The 18481-nt window shown below is 35.3% G+C and overlaps 1 protein-coding gene across 1 annotated transcript in view; it reads left to right on the forward strand.

The window, feature by feature from the left end:
- The window catches only part of abcb7 (ATP-binding cassette, sub-family B (MDR/TAP), member 7), a 78954-nt gene extending 69170 nt beyond the window's left edge, over positions 1-9784 (forward strand). The window contains exon 16 of the mRNA XM_056472403.1: positions 9093-9784. Within this exon, the coding sequence (XP_056328378.1) occupies positions 9093-9308 (216 nt within the window). The 3' untranslated portion in view covers positions 9309-9784. The remainder of the gene's footprint in view (positions 1-9092) is intronic.
- The last annotated feature ends 8697 nt before the right edge of the window (positions 9785-18481 follow it).

Consider the following 18481-nt stretch of genomic DNA (forward strand, 5'->3'; position numbering starts at 1 on the left):
TTTCATTTGTCAGTAACCTGGGTTAATCGTTTCCGGTGAAGTGTATGCCAATGCAAAATCGGCACGTTTAAGGTCTGTTTTCTTTAAAAATCAGCTATCTCCACTGGCTGAGTGAAATCCAATATAAAGTGGGTCTCAGATTGTACAAGAAGCACTGCATTAAATGACATTTGTCCCTGCCATATCTCTAAAATATGAACATTTATTTTACCCCATTATATTCAATGGAGCTTCTGCGCCAACCTGCTAATTCTGACGGGCGCGTGCGAGTAAAGGCTTTTTGTCTCATTTTATGCTTGGGCAACTAAATGAATGCCAAAGTCTATTTAATTGATTGTATTGTAATCACATTACAACATCGATGCTGTAAAAGGAACCGTATAAAATGGAAAAAAAACTTACAATATCAGGTCACCGGAAGTTTATCAGTATGGGAAAAACACTAGCTCAGCATATACCCTATTAAGCCCTGGATAGATGTAATACAGTTTTTCATTCAGAATTGTAGCATTATAAAGTACTATAAAGTTTTGTAACTGGCAAATCTAGTGTGTTGTCTTCTGTCATCTTTAATGTGCGTGTTTGTGATTTCAGGAGGTGTGGCTTTGGACTCCTTTGGGGAGGGATTGTGTTTCAAAGATATTATGCTAACCATTTAGAATTCAGGCAGATCAGCTACTGCACTTTTAAGTTACATACTTCCCATTTGCAAAAATATAGACAGTGCCCTCTAGTGGATTTGTCATCTGAAACATGCAACAAAACATACCTGGAGCAACGTATTTTCACAATATTTCACAAAATTGTACACTGAGTCTAGGCTGAAATACTTGCTTTAAAATTAAAATAAAATGTGAGAAACATGCTAGTCAACAGATCTGGAAAGCCATTCTCCTGAGTGATGTGCAAAATGTACATGCAAGCCATAGATCAAGCCATATCTCTCGCTTTTTTCTGCATTTGTTGCTCTTTAGCTTTTTGAAAAAAATAATTACCGTTATATACAGTTGAAGTCAGAATTATTAGCACCCTTTTAATTTTTTTTCTTTTTTAAATTTTTCCCAAATTATGTTTAACAGAGCAAGGAAATTTTCACAGCATGTCAGATAATATTTTTTCTTCTGGAGAAAGTCTTATTTGTTTTATTTCGGCTGGAATAAAAACAATTTTTAATAAAAAAATAAAAAACTTTAAGGTCAAAATTATTAGCCCCTTTAAGCTACATTTTTTTTGATAGTCTACATAACAAACCACCATAATACAATAAATTGCCTTATTACCCTAACCTGCCTAGTTAACCTAATTAACCTAGTTAAGCCTTTAAATGTCACTTTAAGCTGTATAGAAGTGTCTTGAAAAATATCTAGTCAAATATTATGTACTGTCATCATGACTAAGATAAATTGCTGTTTAGACATAAGTTATTAATGCTATTATGTTTAGAAATGTAAATCTTCTCTCCGTTAAACAGAAATTGGGGAAAAAATAAACAGGGGGCTATTTATTCAGGGAAGCTAATAATTCCAACTTCAAATGTTAGATGTTTCATTTTACAGAATTCTTTTGTCATAAATACTAAAATATTTCATTTATAATAGGAATTGTTCATTTCAATTTCATGGCAGCTTTGTTGATGTAATAATATAGATGATTTAGTCATACCACCAATATGTTTGCAACTTGATTTAACTAAACAAGAGTTAACTAAATAAACTAATGAAAAAAATTACCTTTTTAATGATTCACAACACTGTAAAAAATACATCCGTAAAATTTACGGTAAAAAAACGACAGCTGTGGTTGCCAGTACTTTACCGCTAAAAATACGGTACAAATTGTAAAAGTAATTTGTCATTTTTACAGTAAACTACCGTATTTTGTTAATTTATAGAGGTAATATTTCTGTATTTTGAATAACCAACTTCTACCTATCTTTTGTTACACAGATAGACACAGCCATATGCAGGTGGTGATGAGAAAGTTACATAATGAACCAATGCTCATCACAAACAACTTCTCCCACAAGCAGAAAAGTGTATCAGTGTATAGAAGGTGCTCAGTGTCGTTCAAACAGCTACTAAACACCAGTACGGTAACACACATAATATTAAAGTCATGAATTAAACATTGTTTATCACCATTAGATGTAACATAAATATCTAATGTACATAACTGATAGGGAAACATCTAAAAAGATCCATAGAAATGTCAACAAAAAGCATAAAAAGTGATGTGCCATGCAGTGAAAAGTCAATTTATGGTTATTCGCAGTATATATTAGGGAAACATACTGTTAATCAGGTTACGGATTTTTACTGTAGCATTTTTAAAGTTTTTTTTTACCGTTGAAATCACCATTTTTTACAGTGTAGCTAACAAATGTAATATATAATACAATCACAAAGAAAGTGCTAGGGCTTAAATTGAGATGATTTTTATCCTCTTTCTCTTTTAAGTTAGCTTGGTGCCAGCATTCAATGCATCAAATGTAGCCTTCCCTTTTTGTGCAGTAGAGATAATGCTATTTGATGCATTCTTCAGTTGATGGCCCAGCGCAGCTCCCTCATAAGCACAAAGAGCAGGCTCACAGTGTCTTCAGCTGAGTAAGACAAGAGGGCCATGTGCGGGGGCTGGGCCTGGAGATTTTTAGCTCATTAACAGTGGAAATACCTTTTGCCCAGTGCTCAGCGACACCTTTGTTTGTCTCCCATGTGTGGAGACCTTTTCAATCTGGATGCGGGTGGGGGGTGGAGCGTGTGATGCTGCTGCAGTCCAAAAAGAAAAAAGCATTTTAAATCAACCTCGGGTGCATAGAACACAAGCAAATGTTGTAGTGAAAGGCTGTGTTTGCCCAGCAGTATCAAAAATGGGTCATAATTGCACGCTATCCAAATGAGACATCCGCTAAAAATACTATCCACATTTGAGTCTTGCTTGGCAAAAGTGGCGTCGTAATTGATGCAAGTGACTAGCGAACAGCCGGGAGACACATCGACTTGTCATTGTGCAAGCTCATTTCATACTCTGCTTTGTTGTTGGCAGCCTTTTAAGAGCCAGTGCTGCATGTGTACACCCACACTGCTGCATCCCTGCTCTGTGTCTCAGCTCTCCGTAGACCTTTCTCAAATATACACACGCTCTCTTTCTGTCAGTGCCCCTCCGTGGCCCTAAATCTCTTGTTTTGCCCGCTTCTTCCAATTTGGATGCAGCTGCACAGTGGCTACAGGCACCAGGCATGCTGGTGAATATCAAGGCATCGATAAAGGAAACCCAGCTTAAATGCTGAATAATACCCTCTGGCCTTCTGAAACAATCCCAAGGCTAAACCTACATAAACGCTTTGGGTTTTGTTTTTTGTATGTTCGTTCATCAGAATGTTGTTGTGTGTCAGTTCTATTCTCACTTAAAACATTCTCTGGTGGGGAAAAAATGATGTTAACCCTGCATGCTCTTAACGAGTGTCATTGAAAGTTAAATGATTGCTCTGGGTTCAAAACATTACACCGTAACCATCTTTATTTACTTTGGTTTACCAGGCTTTTATTTTCATTTGCAAAAAACATTTTCATTTTCATTTGCAAAAATGAAGAAAAAGAAACTGCTTCATTTAGTCATGGAATAATCATAGCAACTATATATATATATATATATATATATATATATATATATATATATATATATATATTATATATATATTATATATATATACACATATACATATATACACATATACATATATACACATATACATATATACATATATATACATATAGCAGTTTCTTTTTCTTCATTTTTGCAAATAAAAATGTTTTTTGCAAATGAAAAGAAAAGCCTGGTAAACCAAAGTAAATAAAGATGCTTACGGTGTAATATATATATATATATATATATATATATATATATATATATATATATATATATATATATATATATATATATATATATGCATATATATATATATATATATATGCATATATATATATATATATATGCATATATATGTATATGTATATGTATATATATGTTTTTGTATATATTATTAAAAGAAGAATTCAATTTTATATTTGATTTAGTTTGTTTGTGACTTCATTAATTTAAAGAAATTCTATTCTAAAAGTATATTTGTTTCTCTACATTTATTTTTTAGTTTAAGTAAGCACTCATTTTATTTAAAATAGTTTTAATCTGTTGATATTAATAGTTTATATTAATAATAAAAAGAATTAAGCAGGGGGGGGGGGTTAATTGGGGGCTAATAATTCTGACTTCAACTGTACATACACAGAATCACACCACACTGAGATAAACTAGTGTCTGATGTTGTAAGTTATATTGTAAATATCATGGCTAATAGTGTAGTTGTGAGCAAACTAACTGGCTAACAAATTCATCCACACACAATAGGACATTCTCTCCGTTCGGTCCCATTTGCTAATTAGCATTTGACAGCCCTTCAACAGATTACTATAAGAATTGCATAATCAAACATTTGTATAATTTATCAACAGTCAATCGTAAGCAGTGTTTTGGCCTAAGTGCTTGCTCTGAGCGAACATCTCTGCTATGGTTTTGAAAAAGCAACACACTTTATTAAGTTACATTTAATAACTACTTTAAGCCGTACCTCTATTCCTGCTTTCCAGACCCAGATTTTAAAAACTCATAAAATTATGAAAAAGCCTCCTAAATACATTTCAAAGTTTACCCACAACAATTTTAGTTGCAAACGCCAGTGAACTGCTTGAACTGTGGAGCCCTGAATCTCATATTTATTACTCTGCGCTCAAGGTTACTAAAAAAGGAATGGGATATAAGCATGAAATGGACTTCACACACAGGAATTTAATCAGAGAAACATAAACTCAAATGAGACCCAGCGTTGAAGGAATGATGCTATATATTTCAAGTAGGGTTGATATGATATAGAATTTTTTTTATTAGTGATTGCAGCTGGCAGGCAGCAGTGTTTATTAGTGCCGTTATTGAGGAATTAATCTGGTTTATTGGCTGATATAATCCATGTAATTACAGTAAATGAGAGACATGCACAAAAATGCTTAAACTAAACAACATATTATTTATTTTAAACAACTTAAATGCAGTTTAGTTAAAACTGTGGAGTTTAGTTTGATATTTCTCTCATATAATTAATTACTGTTGCTTACTGAAGGTTAAAGATTAATATTCATAATTACATTCATATTGGTAAATCATTCATTGATTAATTCATTTTCCTTCGGCTTAGTCCCTGATTGTCATGCGTCACCACAGTGGAATGAACCGCCGACTATTCCGGCATATGTTTGACACGGCGGATGCCCTTCCAGCCACAATGCAGTACTGGGAAACACCCATATATGCACTCACACACGCACTCATACACTAAAGGAGGCCATTTTAGCTCCTCCAGTTCACCTATACCACATGTCTTTGGACGTGAGGGAAACCGGAGCTATTAAATCTGTGTCAAAAATAGTAATTCCATGTTTTTGATGTAAAATACACCTAGTTTATAATAAGCTACAGAGCAAAATGTTTTAATTATAGTATGGATTTTTGTTAATAATAACATATTTGTTTTTCTTCATTGTAAAAGGCCTACAAGCCTGAAGGTGTATAATTAAATGGTTATCAGCAAATATATAGCATTATATAGGGTAGAACATACTGTATGAAAAAGAAAACTACACTTGATAATACACCAATAATAGGAAGTCAAATACTGTGGATGTTTCTGAATTCAAAATTATTATTTACTACTATAGAACTGTAACTGACATTTTGTCGCCAAAACACTCAAGTGAGTTGAGCATTTCTTATAGCAATTGTGGAAAACTTAAAAAATTTTACATTTTTATTGATATTAATGCTTTAAAGAGCAGTTTTAGATTATGTTTTAATATTCTGCTTTTTTTTATTGTAAAAAACAGAAGTCGAGAGTCACGGGTAATATTATTTATATTCCTAAGTCAGTGTTGGAGGAACTGAGCTTAATTCATTTATTCATTTTCTTTTCGGCCCTGTCCCTTTAATTAGGGGTCTGCACAGCGGAATAAACTGCCAACTTATCCAGCATATGTTTTATGCAGTGGATGCCCTTCCAGCCACAACCCAACACTGGGAAACGCCCATACACTCTTGCATTCACACACATACTCTATGGCCAATTTAGCGTATTCAATTCACCTATACCGCATGTCTTTGGACTGTGCGGGAAACCGGAGCACCCGGAAGAAACCCACGCGAATGTGGGGAGAATATGCAAACTCCACACAGAAATGCCAACTGACCCAGCCAGGGCGCGAACCTGTGACCTTCTTGCTGTGAGGCGATCGTGCTACCCACTGTGCCACTTTGATGCCTCACTGAGAATAATCTGACAGTTAAATAAATTATATAATTTTTCAATTTTATTTAATTCTGATCACACTGCATTGTGCCAGCGGGAATGGGAATAACAACATTTTAAATAAGCGAAATTACTTTTTAAGTAATGAGCAATCGTATAAATTACTTCTTCCCCTGTTACAACACCATTACTGACAATAAAATGCAGCGTTACATAATTTATATAGAATTTGCAATTGGCCTCACTGATACAGTTTCGCCTGACTTTGTCAACTCTGTCGGCACATAACTGATAAATGATTGGTGTGTGTATGTAGGGGTGGGACAACCACATAACTAATGATGATTGGCTTAAAATGCGGAGGACGCTTTCAAAGGGGTAGACAGAGCCACTGCTTTTAAAGCAGCTAAAACTAGTTTTGTATTTTTTTGACACACGGAAATAATCAATAATAGATGTCAATGATGTCAGTATTTTGAAAAAGGACTTTACAATCACATTTCCATATCATCAGCTTGCCATGAATGTAACCAGGAGTTTGGTCATACAGTGAGAGAGAGAGTATTATAGAAATTAATAATTTAATATTTAAAATTTTTAGATATATATATATATACAAATATACATATATACATATACATATATACATATATATATACTAAACGGCACTTGCCTTTCACAGCAAAAGCCGCTATATCCCGAGAACCATTCAGAAGGCGCGAATCGAATTGTATGTTGTCACTGTAGCAGCGCCAGCTTTTAGGAGAGCGTTTTATTCCGCATTTGATTTTAAAAGATAGAGTTTGATGAACTGCATGAGCCTGTCCAACTGACAGTGAATGGCAAATGAAAACGTGCCTTACCTCTAAACACTGTGTATTAAAAGAAAAAGAAAACACACTGCACAGTTGAAAGTGTAGCATGCAATTATAACATTTGTTTGCGCAGCAATGCTACGTTGAATGAGTCCGATTTACTATACATTAAACAACAACTGCGTTTCACGAAAGACAGAGTTAAGATGCCGCTCTTTTATCCCACATGGATGCTAAAAGGATAAACAAGAGACCAAAAAGAGACCAAAACCTTGAATATGGTAAGAATGAATGAATGACAGCTTATAAAATTGTCTGAGGGACATCCCCTTTTGCCCAGTAGGCCCACCTTGTGATTTATCTGTTAATGTAAGCTATTTTAAAAAAGATAAATATAATGTATAAAACTATACATTTATATTAGCCTACTTCATATTACCTATACATCTGATAAGCTTTTTATATTAAGGCACAGATGCACATTGATGTTTCATGATGTTTTAAACTACAATATTTGAATCTACCAAGCTTAGTTTACAACGTTTACATTGCTTTACTTGTATTAAATCTAAATTCCAAATTTCAGAAATGACAACAGATTGTTAAGATTTAATTAATGTCAGTTTTGATGTTATTGATTAATGCATTGACTTGACAGATTTCATTTATTCATTTTCCTTCTGCTTTTTCCCTACTTTACCACAGCAGAATGAACCGCCACTCACTTGACAGATATATTTTTGATTTTAGGTGGTTTGTGTAATGGGTTTTATGTTTGAAAAAATTATTTCTAATTGCGTCTTTATTAATTTCTCAACTAAATACACTGCCTTGTCCCAAATGGTGGAAAAAGCACAAGTGGATTTAGCTGGTTTTGATGCAAAAGAAAATCTAATTTGTTAATAACCAAAGAATTAATAACCAAAGAAATGTCTAAAGTGACATTTATGAAAAAAGGTATTTTATTTAGCTGCTTTTAACCTTTTCATTACATATAAAATGAAACTTCTGAGCCTAATTATAGGAGCCTGAGAGAAAATGCTCATTTACAAGGAAAGAGATCTGATGGATTTAGAGGGTTTGGCTACAGAACAATTCATATACAGTTGAAGTCTATTATTAGCCCCCCTTTGATTTTTCTTTTTTCTTTCTTTTTTAAATATTTCCCAAATCATGTTTAACAGAGCAAGGACATTTTCACAGTATGTCTGATAATATTTTTTCTTCTGGAGAAAGTCTTATTTGTTTTATTTCGGCTAGAATAAAAGCAGTGTTTAATTTTTTAAAAGACCGTTTTATGGTCAAAATTATTAGCCCCTTTAAGCATTTTTTTTTGATAGTCTACAGAATAAACCATCAATTACCCTAACCTGCCTAATTAACCTAGTTAAGCCTTTAAATGCCTTTAAAGTTGTATAGATATGTCTTGAAAAAAATCTAGTAAAACATTATTTACTGTCATGGAAAAGATAAAATAAATCAGTTATAAGAAATGAGTTATTAAAACTATTATGTTTAGAAATGTGTTGAAAAAATCTGCTCTCCGTTTGTAATTTTTTTACAAATAGCAGTTGCCTGGAAAATAGCAGTTTTCCAGGCAATTTCTTTCATATATTATGATTTAATTAAATTACTAGTCCATTAATATTTGTGAGAATTAACTAGTAAATAAAATTCCTTTAATTAACATGCCCAACACTGATTGGTAGGTGGTTCATATGTATCTTTAATGTATTATGGATATTATAGTACACCGCTAATTCCAAGCAGCTTTATGTGTGAAAAAAGAGGTATACTGTAACTAGCTGAAAATCTGTGAAAGACAACTCCATTACTTCATTTTATGACAGCATGATGTAGATTTCCTTCCTTTCTACCTGTCTTTTCTCATCCAACTCCTCCTCATTCCTCTCATCTGTGTGACTCAGGGGAAGGTGGCAGAGCGTGGAAATCATCAAACTCTTCTGGACACACCAGGCAGCCTGTATGCCAACCTGTGGAATACACAAAACAGCCGAATTCTGAGCAGGGGAAGCAAGCCCGAGCCTGTGCCCGAGCGCGTGTCGCAGAAAGAAGAGGAGCGCAAGAAGCTGCAGGAGGAGATCATGAACAGTGTGAAGGGCTGCGGGAACTGCTCATGCTGAGTCCTGTTCAGACCTGCTTCAGGAACCACCTGCCAGCCTTTCAAACCATCCCGAAGATGTCCACCACTAGTGAGTGGACTGCTAGAATATTATTGAGGGGGTTCTTTCCTCTTCTGGGACTTCTCCATATACTCATAGGCCAATGTGATGCCTTTATCTTCATGTTATCATGGTGATTTAAACTTGTTTTAAAAAGATGCGTCCACTTCATCTGGAACTCTTGTTAGCTGTTTTTATTATGGGTTTGTATATATTACTAATGCAATATTTTTGATTGAAAGTGCAAAGAAGCACATTGTATAGAGTGCACATATCATCAGATAGAGATTTTGTCTTTTGAAGCTTGTTAGGTGTGGACCATTTGGAATTGTGAACACTGGCACCTTGACGTCTCCAAGTTAACCAACATTAATTTATACCAAATCTAAGTGTGATTGTACATTTAACAAGTTGTATTAAATAAATGACTACATTGAGTGTCTGAGAGCATGCGTTTCTTTCAAGTTGTCGAAATCGGTTTAATCTGTAATTGACTGGAATGTTTACTGTGATTTTTAGGATTCATATATTCTGGCTATACAATGCCGTTCAAAAACTGCAAAAGTCAAAGTAAAAATAAAGTCAAAGTCATCGTTTTATCATATTTATTTAGACCTTGAATTGTGTAGAAAATATTAGAAAATGCTGCACATTCATTCATGTTTGAGATGAATTATGTATGTTCATACAGGTCTAATATGTGCAGCGTGCTCAATGATTACCAGTTCCAAACCACATCAATCACATTGTTAATATCTTATAGTTATTGTAATAATTTCTTAAGTGTATTATAAATAAATTAAGAGGGGTGGCATGGTGGCTCAGTGATTAGCGCTGTCGCTTCACAGCAAGTAGGTTGCTGGTTCGAGTCCTGGCTGGTCCAGTTGACGTTTCTTTGTGGAGTTTGCATGTTCTCCCCAGGTTTGCGTGGGTTTCCACTGAGTGCTCCAGTTTCTCTTTATTACACATAACTTCAATTGTTTTCTTTTCATGTACAGTGCATCTGATGGAGTATTCCTACTGCTTCACTTTTTCCACATTTTTTTTACGTTACAGCCTTATTCCAAAATGGATTAAATAAATTTATTTCCTCAAGATTTTACACACACAATACCCCATAATGACAATGTGAAAAAAGATTTTTGAAATTGTTGCAAATTTATTACAAATAAAAAACCTGAAAAATCACATGTACATCAGGATTCACAGCCTTTGCTAAATACTTTGTTGATGCACCTTTGGCAGCAAATACAGCCTCAAGTCTTTTTGAATATGATGCCACAAGCTTGGCACACCCTTCTTTGGGAATTTTTGCCCATTCTTCTTTGCAGTGCTTCTCAAGCTCCATCAGGTTGGATGGTAAGCGACGATGTAGAGCCATTTTCAGATCTCTCCAAAGATGATCAATAGGATTTAGGTTTGGGCTCTGGCTGGGCCACTCAAGGACATTCACCGAGTTGTTGTGAAGCCACTCCATTGATATTTTGGTGGTGTGCTTTGGGTCATTGTCCTGCTGGAAGATGAACCATCGCCCCAGTCTGAGGTCAAGAGCACTCAGAAGCAGGTTTTCATTCAGGATGTCTCTGTACATTGCTGCATTCATCTTTCCCTCTATCCTGACGAGTCTTCCAGTTCCTGCTGCTGAAAAACACCCCCACAGTGCCACCACCATGCTTCACTGTAGTGATAGTATTAGCCTGCTAATGAGCGGTGCCTGGTTTTCTCCAAACGTAATGCCTGGCATTCACTCCAAAAAGTTCAATTTTAGTCTCATCAGACCAGAGGATTTAGTTTCTTATGGTCTGAGAGTCCTTCAGATGCCTTTTGGCAAATTCCAGGCGGGAAGTGGCTTCCAGCTGGCCACTCTACCATAAAGGCCTGATTGGTGGATTGCTGCACAGATGCTTGTCCTTCTGTAAGGTTCTCCTTTCTCCACAGAAGAACACTGGAGCTCAGACCGAGTGACCATCAGGTTATTGATCACCTCCATGACTAAGGCTCTTCTCCCCTGATCACTCAGCTTAGATAGCCGGCCACCTCTAGGAAGAGTCCTGGAAGAAGGGGTGTCCAATTTCACTGCATGTAAAAGTGTATGTGACAAATAAAGGCTTTTCATCATCATCATCATCATCACCATCCTCTCAGACATCTACCACTTCCATCTTACCCGGAAAGCCACCAGGCTTGCAAGTGACCCATCCACACAGACTGGGGACTGCCACTCACTTTAAATAAGTATTTTAAACAAGCATTTTGTGAGTGTACTTTCTAAATGTAAGATACATGTCTCTTTTTTTGGCCATTGTACCTGTAAAGGAAAGCCTGCTTATTTTTTTATGCACATCTGAATATAAAGCTTTTTCCACTTCCAGCTCTCGTAAACAATTATGCAGTTATACAATGTTTGTTTGGTTTTGTTTTGTTAATGCTCGGGCATCCTGTTTCTTGATTTTTACTTTTTAATATCAAGTTTGTCGTTGACTCAGAGCACAATAAAAACAGTAATTGTATTATAAGCTTGAGCATCATTTGTGACAGTTTATGAGACTTGATGAATTGATGTCATATTTGTTAATCATAGATTGTGCTATTATGATACGGTTACATGAGCTGTGATTGGGAAGCTGTGTGTAGGTGCGATGCTGCATAATATTACAGCAGATGTTCTTTGTTGAATCAGATGACCTGCTGCAATCTATATGTTTACAGAGCTGAGATGTGCTCCACGAATAATATATATATATATATATATATATATATATATATATATATATATATATATATATATATATATATATATATATATATATTTAAAAGTATAACTTCTTATAAAGAAAACATTATAATAAAAAAAAGACTTGACAATGTTAAGAAGATTATAAATCTTAAAAGTATGTGCTGCATCTTAAATGCATGCAAATATTGTCAAGGACCTTCTTGGATATTATAGTGCATTGTGAAATGAGTCATATTAAAACATATCATATTACTTTATGCAGGAGTTGAGTATGCTGGACAATTCAGATGTACAGTAGGAGACGCACTATTTTCATCGCCATATGCACCTGACACCTTTTTACTAACCCTCCATGTTTAGGTAAATATTGCAATTCTGATTGTGCAGTGGGCTTGATGAACCATCTAGGAAACACACTTTTTCTTCCTGTATGCATATATACAACCCCAAATCAGAAAAGGTTGGGACAGTATGGAAATTGCAAATAAAGAAAGAAAGAAGTATATTTTGTTATTCCAACACATTTAAAAAAAATGTTGCAACCGTAAAGCATTTACCACTTTGTAATATTGCTATTCCGTTTCACAATAAAGTGAAGACTGAAGACACCAAGTGACGAAGTGTTTCAGGTGTAATTTTGTCCCATTATTCCTGCAAACAAGTCTTAAGGTGGGCATCAGTACAGGGTCTTTTTTGTCGCATTTTGTGCTTTAAAATGCACCACACATTTTCTTTTGTAGACAGGTTGGGACTGCAGACAGGCGAGTCAAGTACCTGTATCCTTTTCCCTCACAGCCAGTACTTGAAGTTTGAAGAATGTGATTTTGCGTTGTCTTGTTGAAACATGCATGGGTGTCCCTGAAAAAAAGGCAGCATCTCCGAAATTTCAGTGCTTTTCTGCATTAATGGTGACATTACAGAAGTGCAAGTTACCTTTGCCAAGGGCACTGACAACCTGATACCATAGCAGATGGACTTGTTGCTGGTAACAGTCTGGATGATCCTCTGGTCTGCAGCACACAGTGTCCATTTCTCTTAAAAAAATACTGATTTATCTGACCACAGTGCACGTTTCCACTTTGTGACGGTCCGTCCCAGATGCCTACAACCCCAGAGAATCAATGGTGCTTCTGGACATTGTTAACATAGGGCTACCTTTTGGCACAGTACAGTTTTAACTGGCATTTGTAGATGTAACTATGTATTGTGGTGCTTAACAAAGGTTTGTCAAAGTAGTCCTGCGGCCATGTGTTGATATTGTTTATAAATTAATGACAATTCTTGATGAAGTACTGCCTGAGGAATCTAAGACCATGGTAGTTCAGCTTAGGCTTGTGCCCTTGTCCTTTACTCACTGAAATTCCTGCTGATTCCTTCAATCTTTTAATGATGTTATGCACCATCGAAGGTAAAATATCTAAATGTCTTCCTGTCTCTCTTTGAGGAACATTGTTTTTTAACATTTCAATAATTTTCTCACATATTTGTAGGTAAGCTGGCAATCCTCACCCCATCTTTGCTCCTGAAGATTAGACCTTTCAATCACCTATTTACATCACCTGTTTCAAATCACATCATTTAACCAATTTACCTGATTACTAGCTATAAATTGCTTCTGTGCCAACTTTTTTTTGTAATTTGTTGCAAGAACCAAAATTGGAATACTTGGTTATTTTGAAAACAAATAACGACAAAAAAAAAAAAAATCATGAGGAACACGTTAAATAAAGTTTGTTGTATTGTCTTTAATGAAATACACGTTTTGAATTTTGAAATCACTACTTAATTTTTTTTTTATTTTCGTTTGGCAACATAACGCATCTATATAAGAGAAATGCCAGCACAGGCTTCCAGTATCTGTAGTTTCAGGTGCTGCACATCTTGTATCTTCACACCATGGACAACAAAGATAGTGGGGCCATTCTTCATCAATGGAGACCTCAAGGCCACTGGATATTTGAAATATCTACAGGATGATGTGTTACCCTCTTTATGCGCTGAAGCTGGCACGTTACCTGAGTTTTTCCAGCAAGACGGTGCACCATCACATTATGAGTGTCAGGTCCGCGTGTTCCTAGATGAACAGTTTCCTTAATATAGTATATATATATATATATAATATAGTATATATCACATAAAGTGGATTGGTCGTCGTGGGCCAGTTGAATGGCCCCCAAGGTCTCCTAATCTGACCCCCTTGGGGTCATCTGATGGCAGTTGTCTATGGTGTGAAACAAGATGTGCAGCACCTGAAACTACGGATACTGGAAGCCTGTGCTGGCATGTCTCCTGCGGTGTTGTTATCAGTGTGTAAAGAGTGGGAGAAAAGGGTTGCATTGACAATCCACCACAATGGGCAGCACATTGAACACATTGACCAAACTTGTAAACAACTCATGAAAGAATAAAGTTATTTTAAAACCAAGCACACCATTGATTTTCCTATGAAATTCCCAATAAGTTTGATGTGTCACATGACCCTCTTCCTATTGAAAAACAAAAGTTGGATCCAAGATAGCCAACTTCAAAATGGCCACCATGGTCACCACCCATCTTGAAAAGTTTGCCCCCTCACATATACTAATGTGCCACAAACAGGACATTAATATCACCAACCATTTCTATTTTATTAAGGTGTATCCATATAAATGGCCCACCCTGTATAATTTAGCTTTTAATTTTTTCTTTAGTGGAATCTAGAATAAGAGTGGAACATAGTTAAGCCTTTAAATTGCACTTTAAGCTGAATATACTAGTATCTTGCGAAATAATTAGTAAAATATTATGTACCGCAATCATGGCAAAGACCAAAGAAATTATAGAAGATTAATCATTTTTTTAGAAATTAATTGTTACACATGAGGATCTGTCAGAAATGACCTAAATGTAGAGTGAGCAAGGGGTGGAAATTATTAATAAACCAACAAGACTACAGTATGAGGTGACATAACAATTCAAACAGTAGGGTATGTAGAGGTGGAAGAAGAAAAGGGGTGACAAAGGGGTGAACCAGAGGCACTTGGAGATGGCCTCAGGCTGCACAGTCTCCAGGCAAAACAACTCTCTGGTCAGTTTGGGAAGCAGGGACAGGAACGAAAAGAAGAAATAACTGGGTTCAGGGGGAACAAGATGATGGTGTAGTTGCAATGTTCAGTGCACATTGTGTTTTATTTTCAGTGCTGGCTGGTGAAAACAGTACAAAGTGAAGAATGTATACAAGTGTACAAAAACTAAAATCCAAAGTACTATAGAAACAACCAAATAAGTCGGTTATTTCTATATTTTTCTGTAGCATGTCAGTTTGAAATATAAATTTACATTTCCAAACATTATTTTTGTCATTAATTGTATTTACACAGTTAGATTATCAAGTGTACCAAGTGTTTTAAATGCCAAGTGTTCATACAAAATGCTAATTTGATAGTTAATGCACAAGAAAGTTTTTATTACAACAGTTTTGGAAACACGTTTTATACCATTTCAAATATATATATATATATATTTTTTGTGCATGCTGTATAAGTGCACATACAGTGCTCAGCATAATTGAGTACACCCCATATTGAAAATGAATATTTTTATTCATTTCTCAGTGAATACAAGCAATGTTTTTGGTGCATTTAAACAAACAGATTTACTAAATTGATATATTTATTAAAATAATATTTTAGTCACAAAACATATTTAGAAATTGAAAGCTAACACAATTTAATTTAAGCAAAATATTGTAAAAAAATTACAACCTACAAAATTTCAACTAAATTTTTCAAAATTTTTCTTAAGATTTTTCCTCTTTTTTTTAATTTGTATTTAATATTTTTCGATAACATATAAATTTTGGGTGTACTAATTCTAGACCGTTATCGTAAGTTACTTTGTTAAATAAACTCCAGATTTGGCTTCAGTGTTGACTAATCTAATGTATTCTAATGTATATGCACAAATAGAATATTGTGTAGCTTAAAATTAAAAATATGAATTTAAAAGAGAGATTTGTTTGTGGTGTACTACATGGCGCTTACATGATCATAATACCTCAAGACATACAACAAATATTTAGTTTGGGCTAGCTTTTGCAGCTGGGGGGGGGGGGGGGGGGGGGGCGGTGACTTTTGGGTGTCCAGGTGTGAATTATTCATGATCATTGTCACTCCCGCATAAAGCTGAGATGGCCCAAAATAGACTTTACAAAATGTAAATCATTGTAATGTTTTCTTTGAATGAGAAAACAAAAAATTTTGTTTACATAAACAAAAATTTTCTAGCCTACAAGAATGGTTACTCAAAAGTCTTGTTCAGGCACATTCAGTGTTTTTTGGACCTTATTTCAGTCAGTTTTTTCTCTGTATCCTACTAGCCATGCATAATAATTTTTTTTTTGCATGTACATCAGTAATTCTCACATATTATTGAAGCACAGTTTGTGCTAAATGCAAAAGAAAATACATGCTGGCCAGTAATATGTGATAAGTAGCTAAAATAAGCACAAATGTCTGGGCATGCCAAAACATCTTAGGGTCCCCAAAATCACCTCAGACCCCTGAGGGTTAATAGAAGTCATTTGATAAATAAAATTATGCATTATTTTTAAAAGCATCCTCATTTTACAGCATTTTTACACAAGTGTCTAAAATTTTGAACAGTACTGTAGTTTTGCTGGTAGGTAAACAATACCTGACAAAAGTCTTGTTGCCTATTCAAGTTTTAGGAATGACAAATAATAACTTGACTTCTAGTTGATCATTTGGTATCAGAAGTGGCTTATATGAAAGGCAAAGACCTCTACATTACGCTTATTCTACCAAAATAAATTAAAATTACTTAATTTTTATTTAATTAGGACAGTAAGGTCTGACTTTACTTAGACAAAAGTCTTGTTACTTAACAGAAATAATGTCTGGAATGGCAAAGAAAGTGTTCTTGCAGGACTCCCAGAGGTCATCAAGATTCTTTGGATTCATCTTCAATGCCTCCTCCTCCATCTTACCCAGACACGCTCAATAATGTTTATGTCTGGTGACTAGGCTGAATAATCCTGGAGCACCTTGACCTTCTTTGCTTTCAGGAACTTTGATGTGATGGCTGAAGTATGAGAAGGAGTGCTATCCTGCTGAAGAATTTGCCCTCTCCTGTGGTTTGTAATGTAATGGGCAGCACAAATGTCTTGATACCTCAGGTTGTTGATGTTGTCAGTCACTCTGCAGATCTCCATGTGGGTTCCAATAGGTCTTCAGTGGTATTTGTGATGATTGGGATGCAGTTCAACACATGATTCATTAGAAAAATCTACCTTCTGCCACTTTTACAAATCATCAACTAGAAGTCAAGTTATTATTTGTTGCTCTTACAACTGGGATTGATGACAACACTTTTGTCAGGTAGTGTATGTATAAATAAATATATATATATATATATATATATATATATATATATATATATATATATATATGTATATCTTGTATCTAACATCTGATTTGAAATGTTTTTTGTTGTTGTTGTTGTTGTTCTTTGGATAAAACCTTCCGCTATATCATTAAATGTAAGATTTTCAGTGCCGTGACGATATGTCATTTTATGTAAGCGTCTTTCATGCAGCCTAGACTATTCTTGAATGTGCATCGGCCCATTAAAATGAGCTGAACTCTCCTTACGGTTGAGCCATTTAATCGGAACATTCTCACTCCTACATTCAGTTGTTTTTCTGGAATGGAATCTGCAGGTTTTCCATTGTGGTGTCTCTGGGCGCATAAAAGCCTGATGAGGCCCCCCTCTCGGCTTTTGTGCGAGCAGCGCAAATAACACGTCCTGCTTTACGTCTGTTCAAGCTGTTCCCATTAACGTCCTCACTCCAGCATACATCCTGTTTCAGAAAAATAGTCAGCTGCTCTGGAATATATAGCACAGAGCAAATTATAGGCATATTCAAATTTCTCTAGCGTATCTTTTGGTACATTTTTAGCATTAGCAATTGAGATTTCCTGACATTCTAGAACCGGCTGAGTGCGTTCTTTGGGCTCCACTTACACATCTTAGCTTGTCCGAGCTTTTATGTTGTTTGAAAGGAGTAAGAGGCTCTCAGCGTCTACAAGTGCCTTAACTAGAGCGGCCTTCCTCAAATCCTGTTTGCACTCAGCTGGGGGTTTGGGGGGACGTGACCAAGGCTAAACCTAATGTGCTTCAGCGTAACAGTCATTTTTGGCTTCTCATTAAAAGCAAGAAAATGGTCTGCTTTTAGCTTCCCACCGCTAAGGGCATTGCAAAAGGCAAGTTTGCTTGATATTATTGCGTATTGTAATCAGGTGCTATTTATATGTTCTGCTGTTTATTTAGTATTATGTATGCCTGAAATTGCATGTTCCTGTCTGAGAGTGGTTTAGCAAAATCATATTTAAATACT

Source organism: Danio aesculapii, chromosome 14 (genome assembly GCF_903798145.1).
Source record: "Danio aesculapii chromosome 14, fDanAes4.1, whole genome shotgun sequence".
NCBI classification, from domain to species: domain Eukaryota; kingdom Metazoa; phylum Chordata; class Actinopteri; order Cypriniformes; family Danionidae; genus Danio; species Danio aesculapii.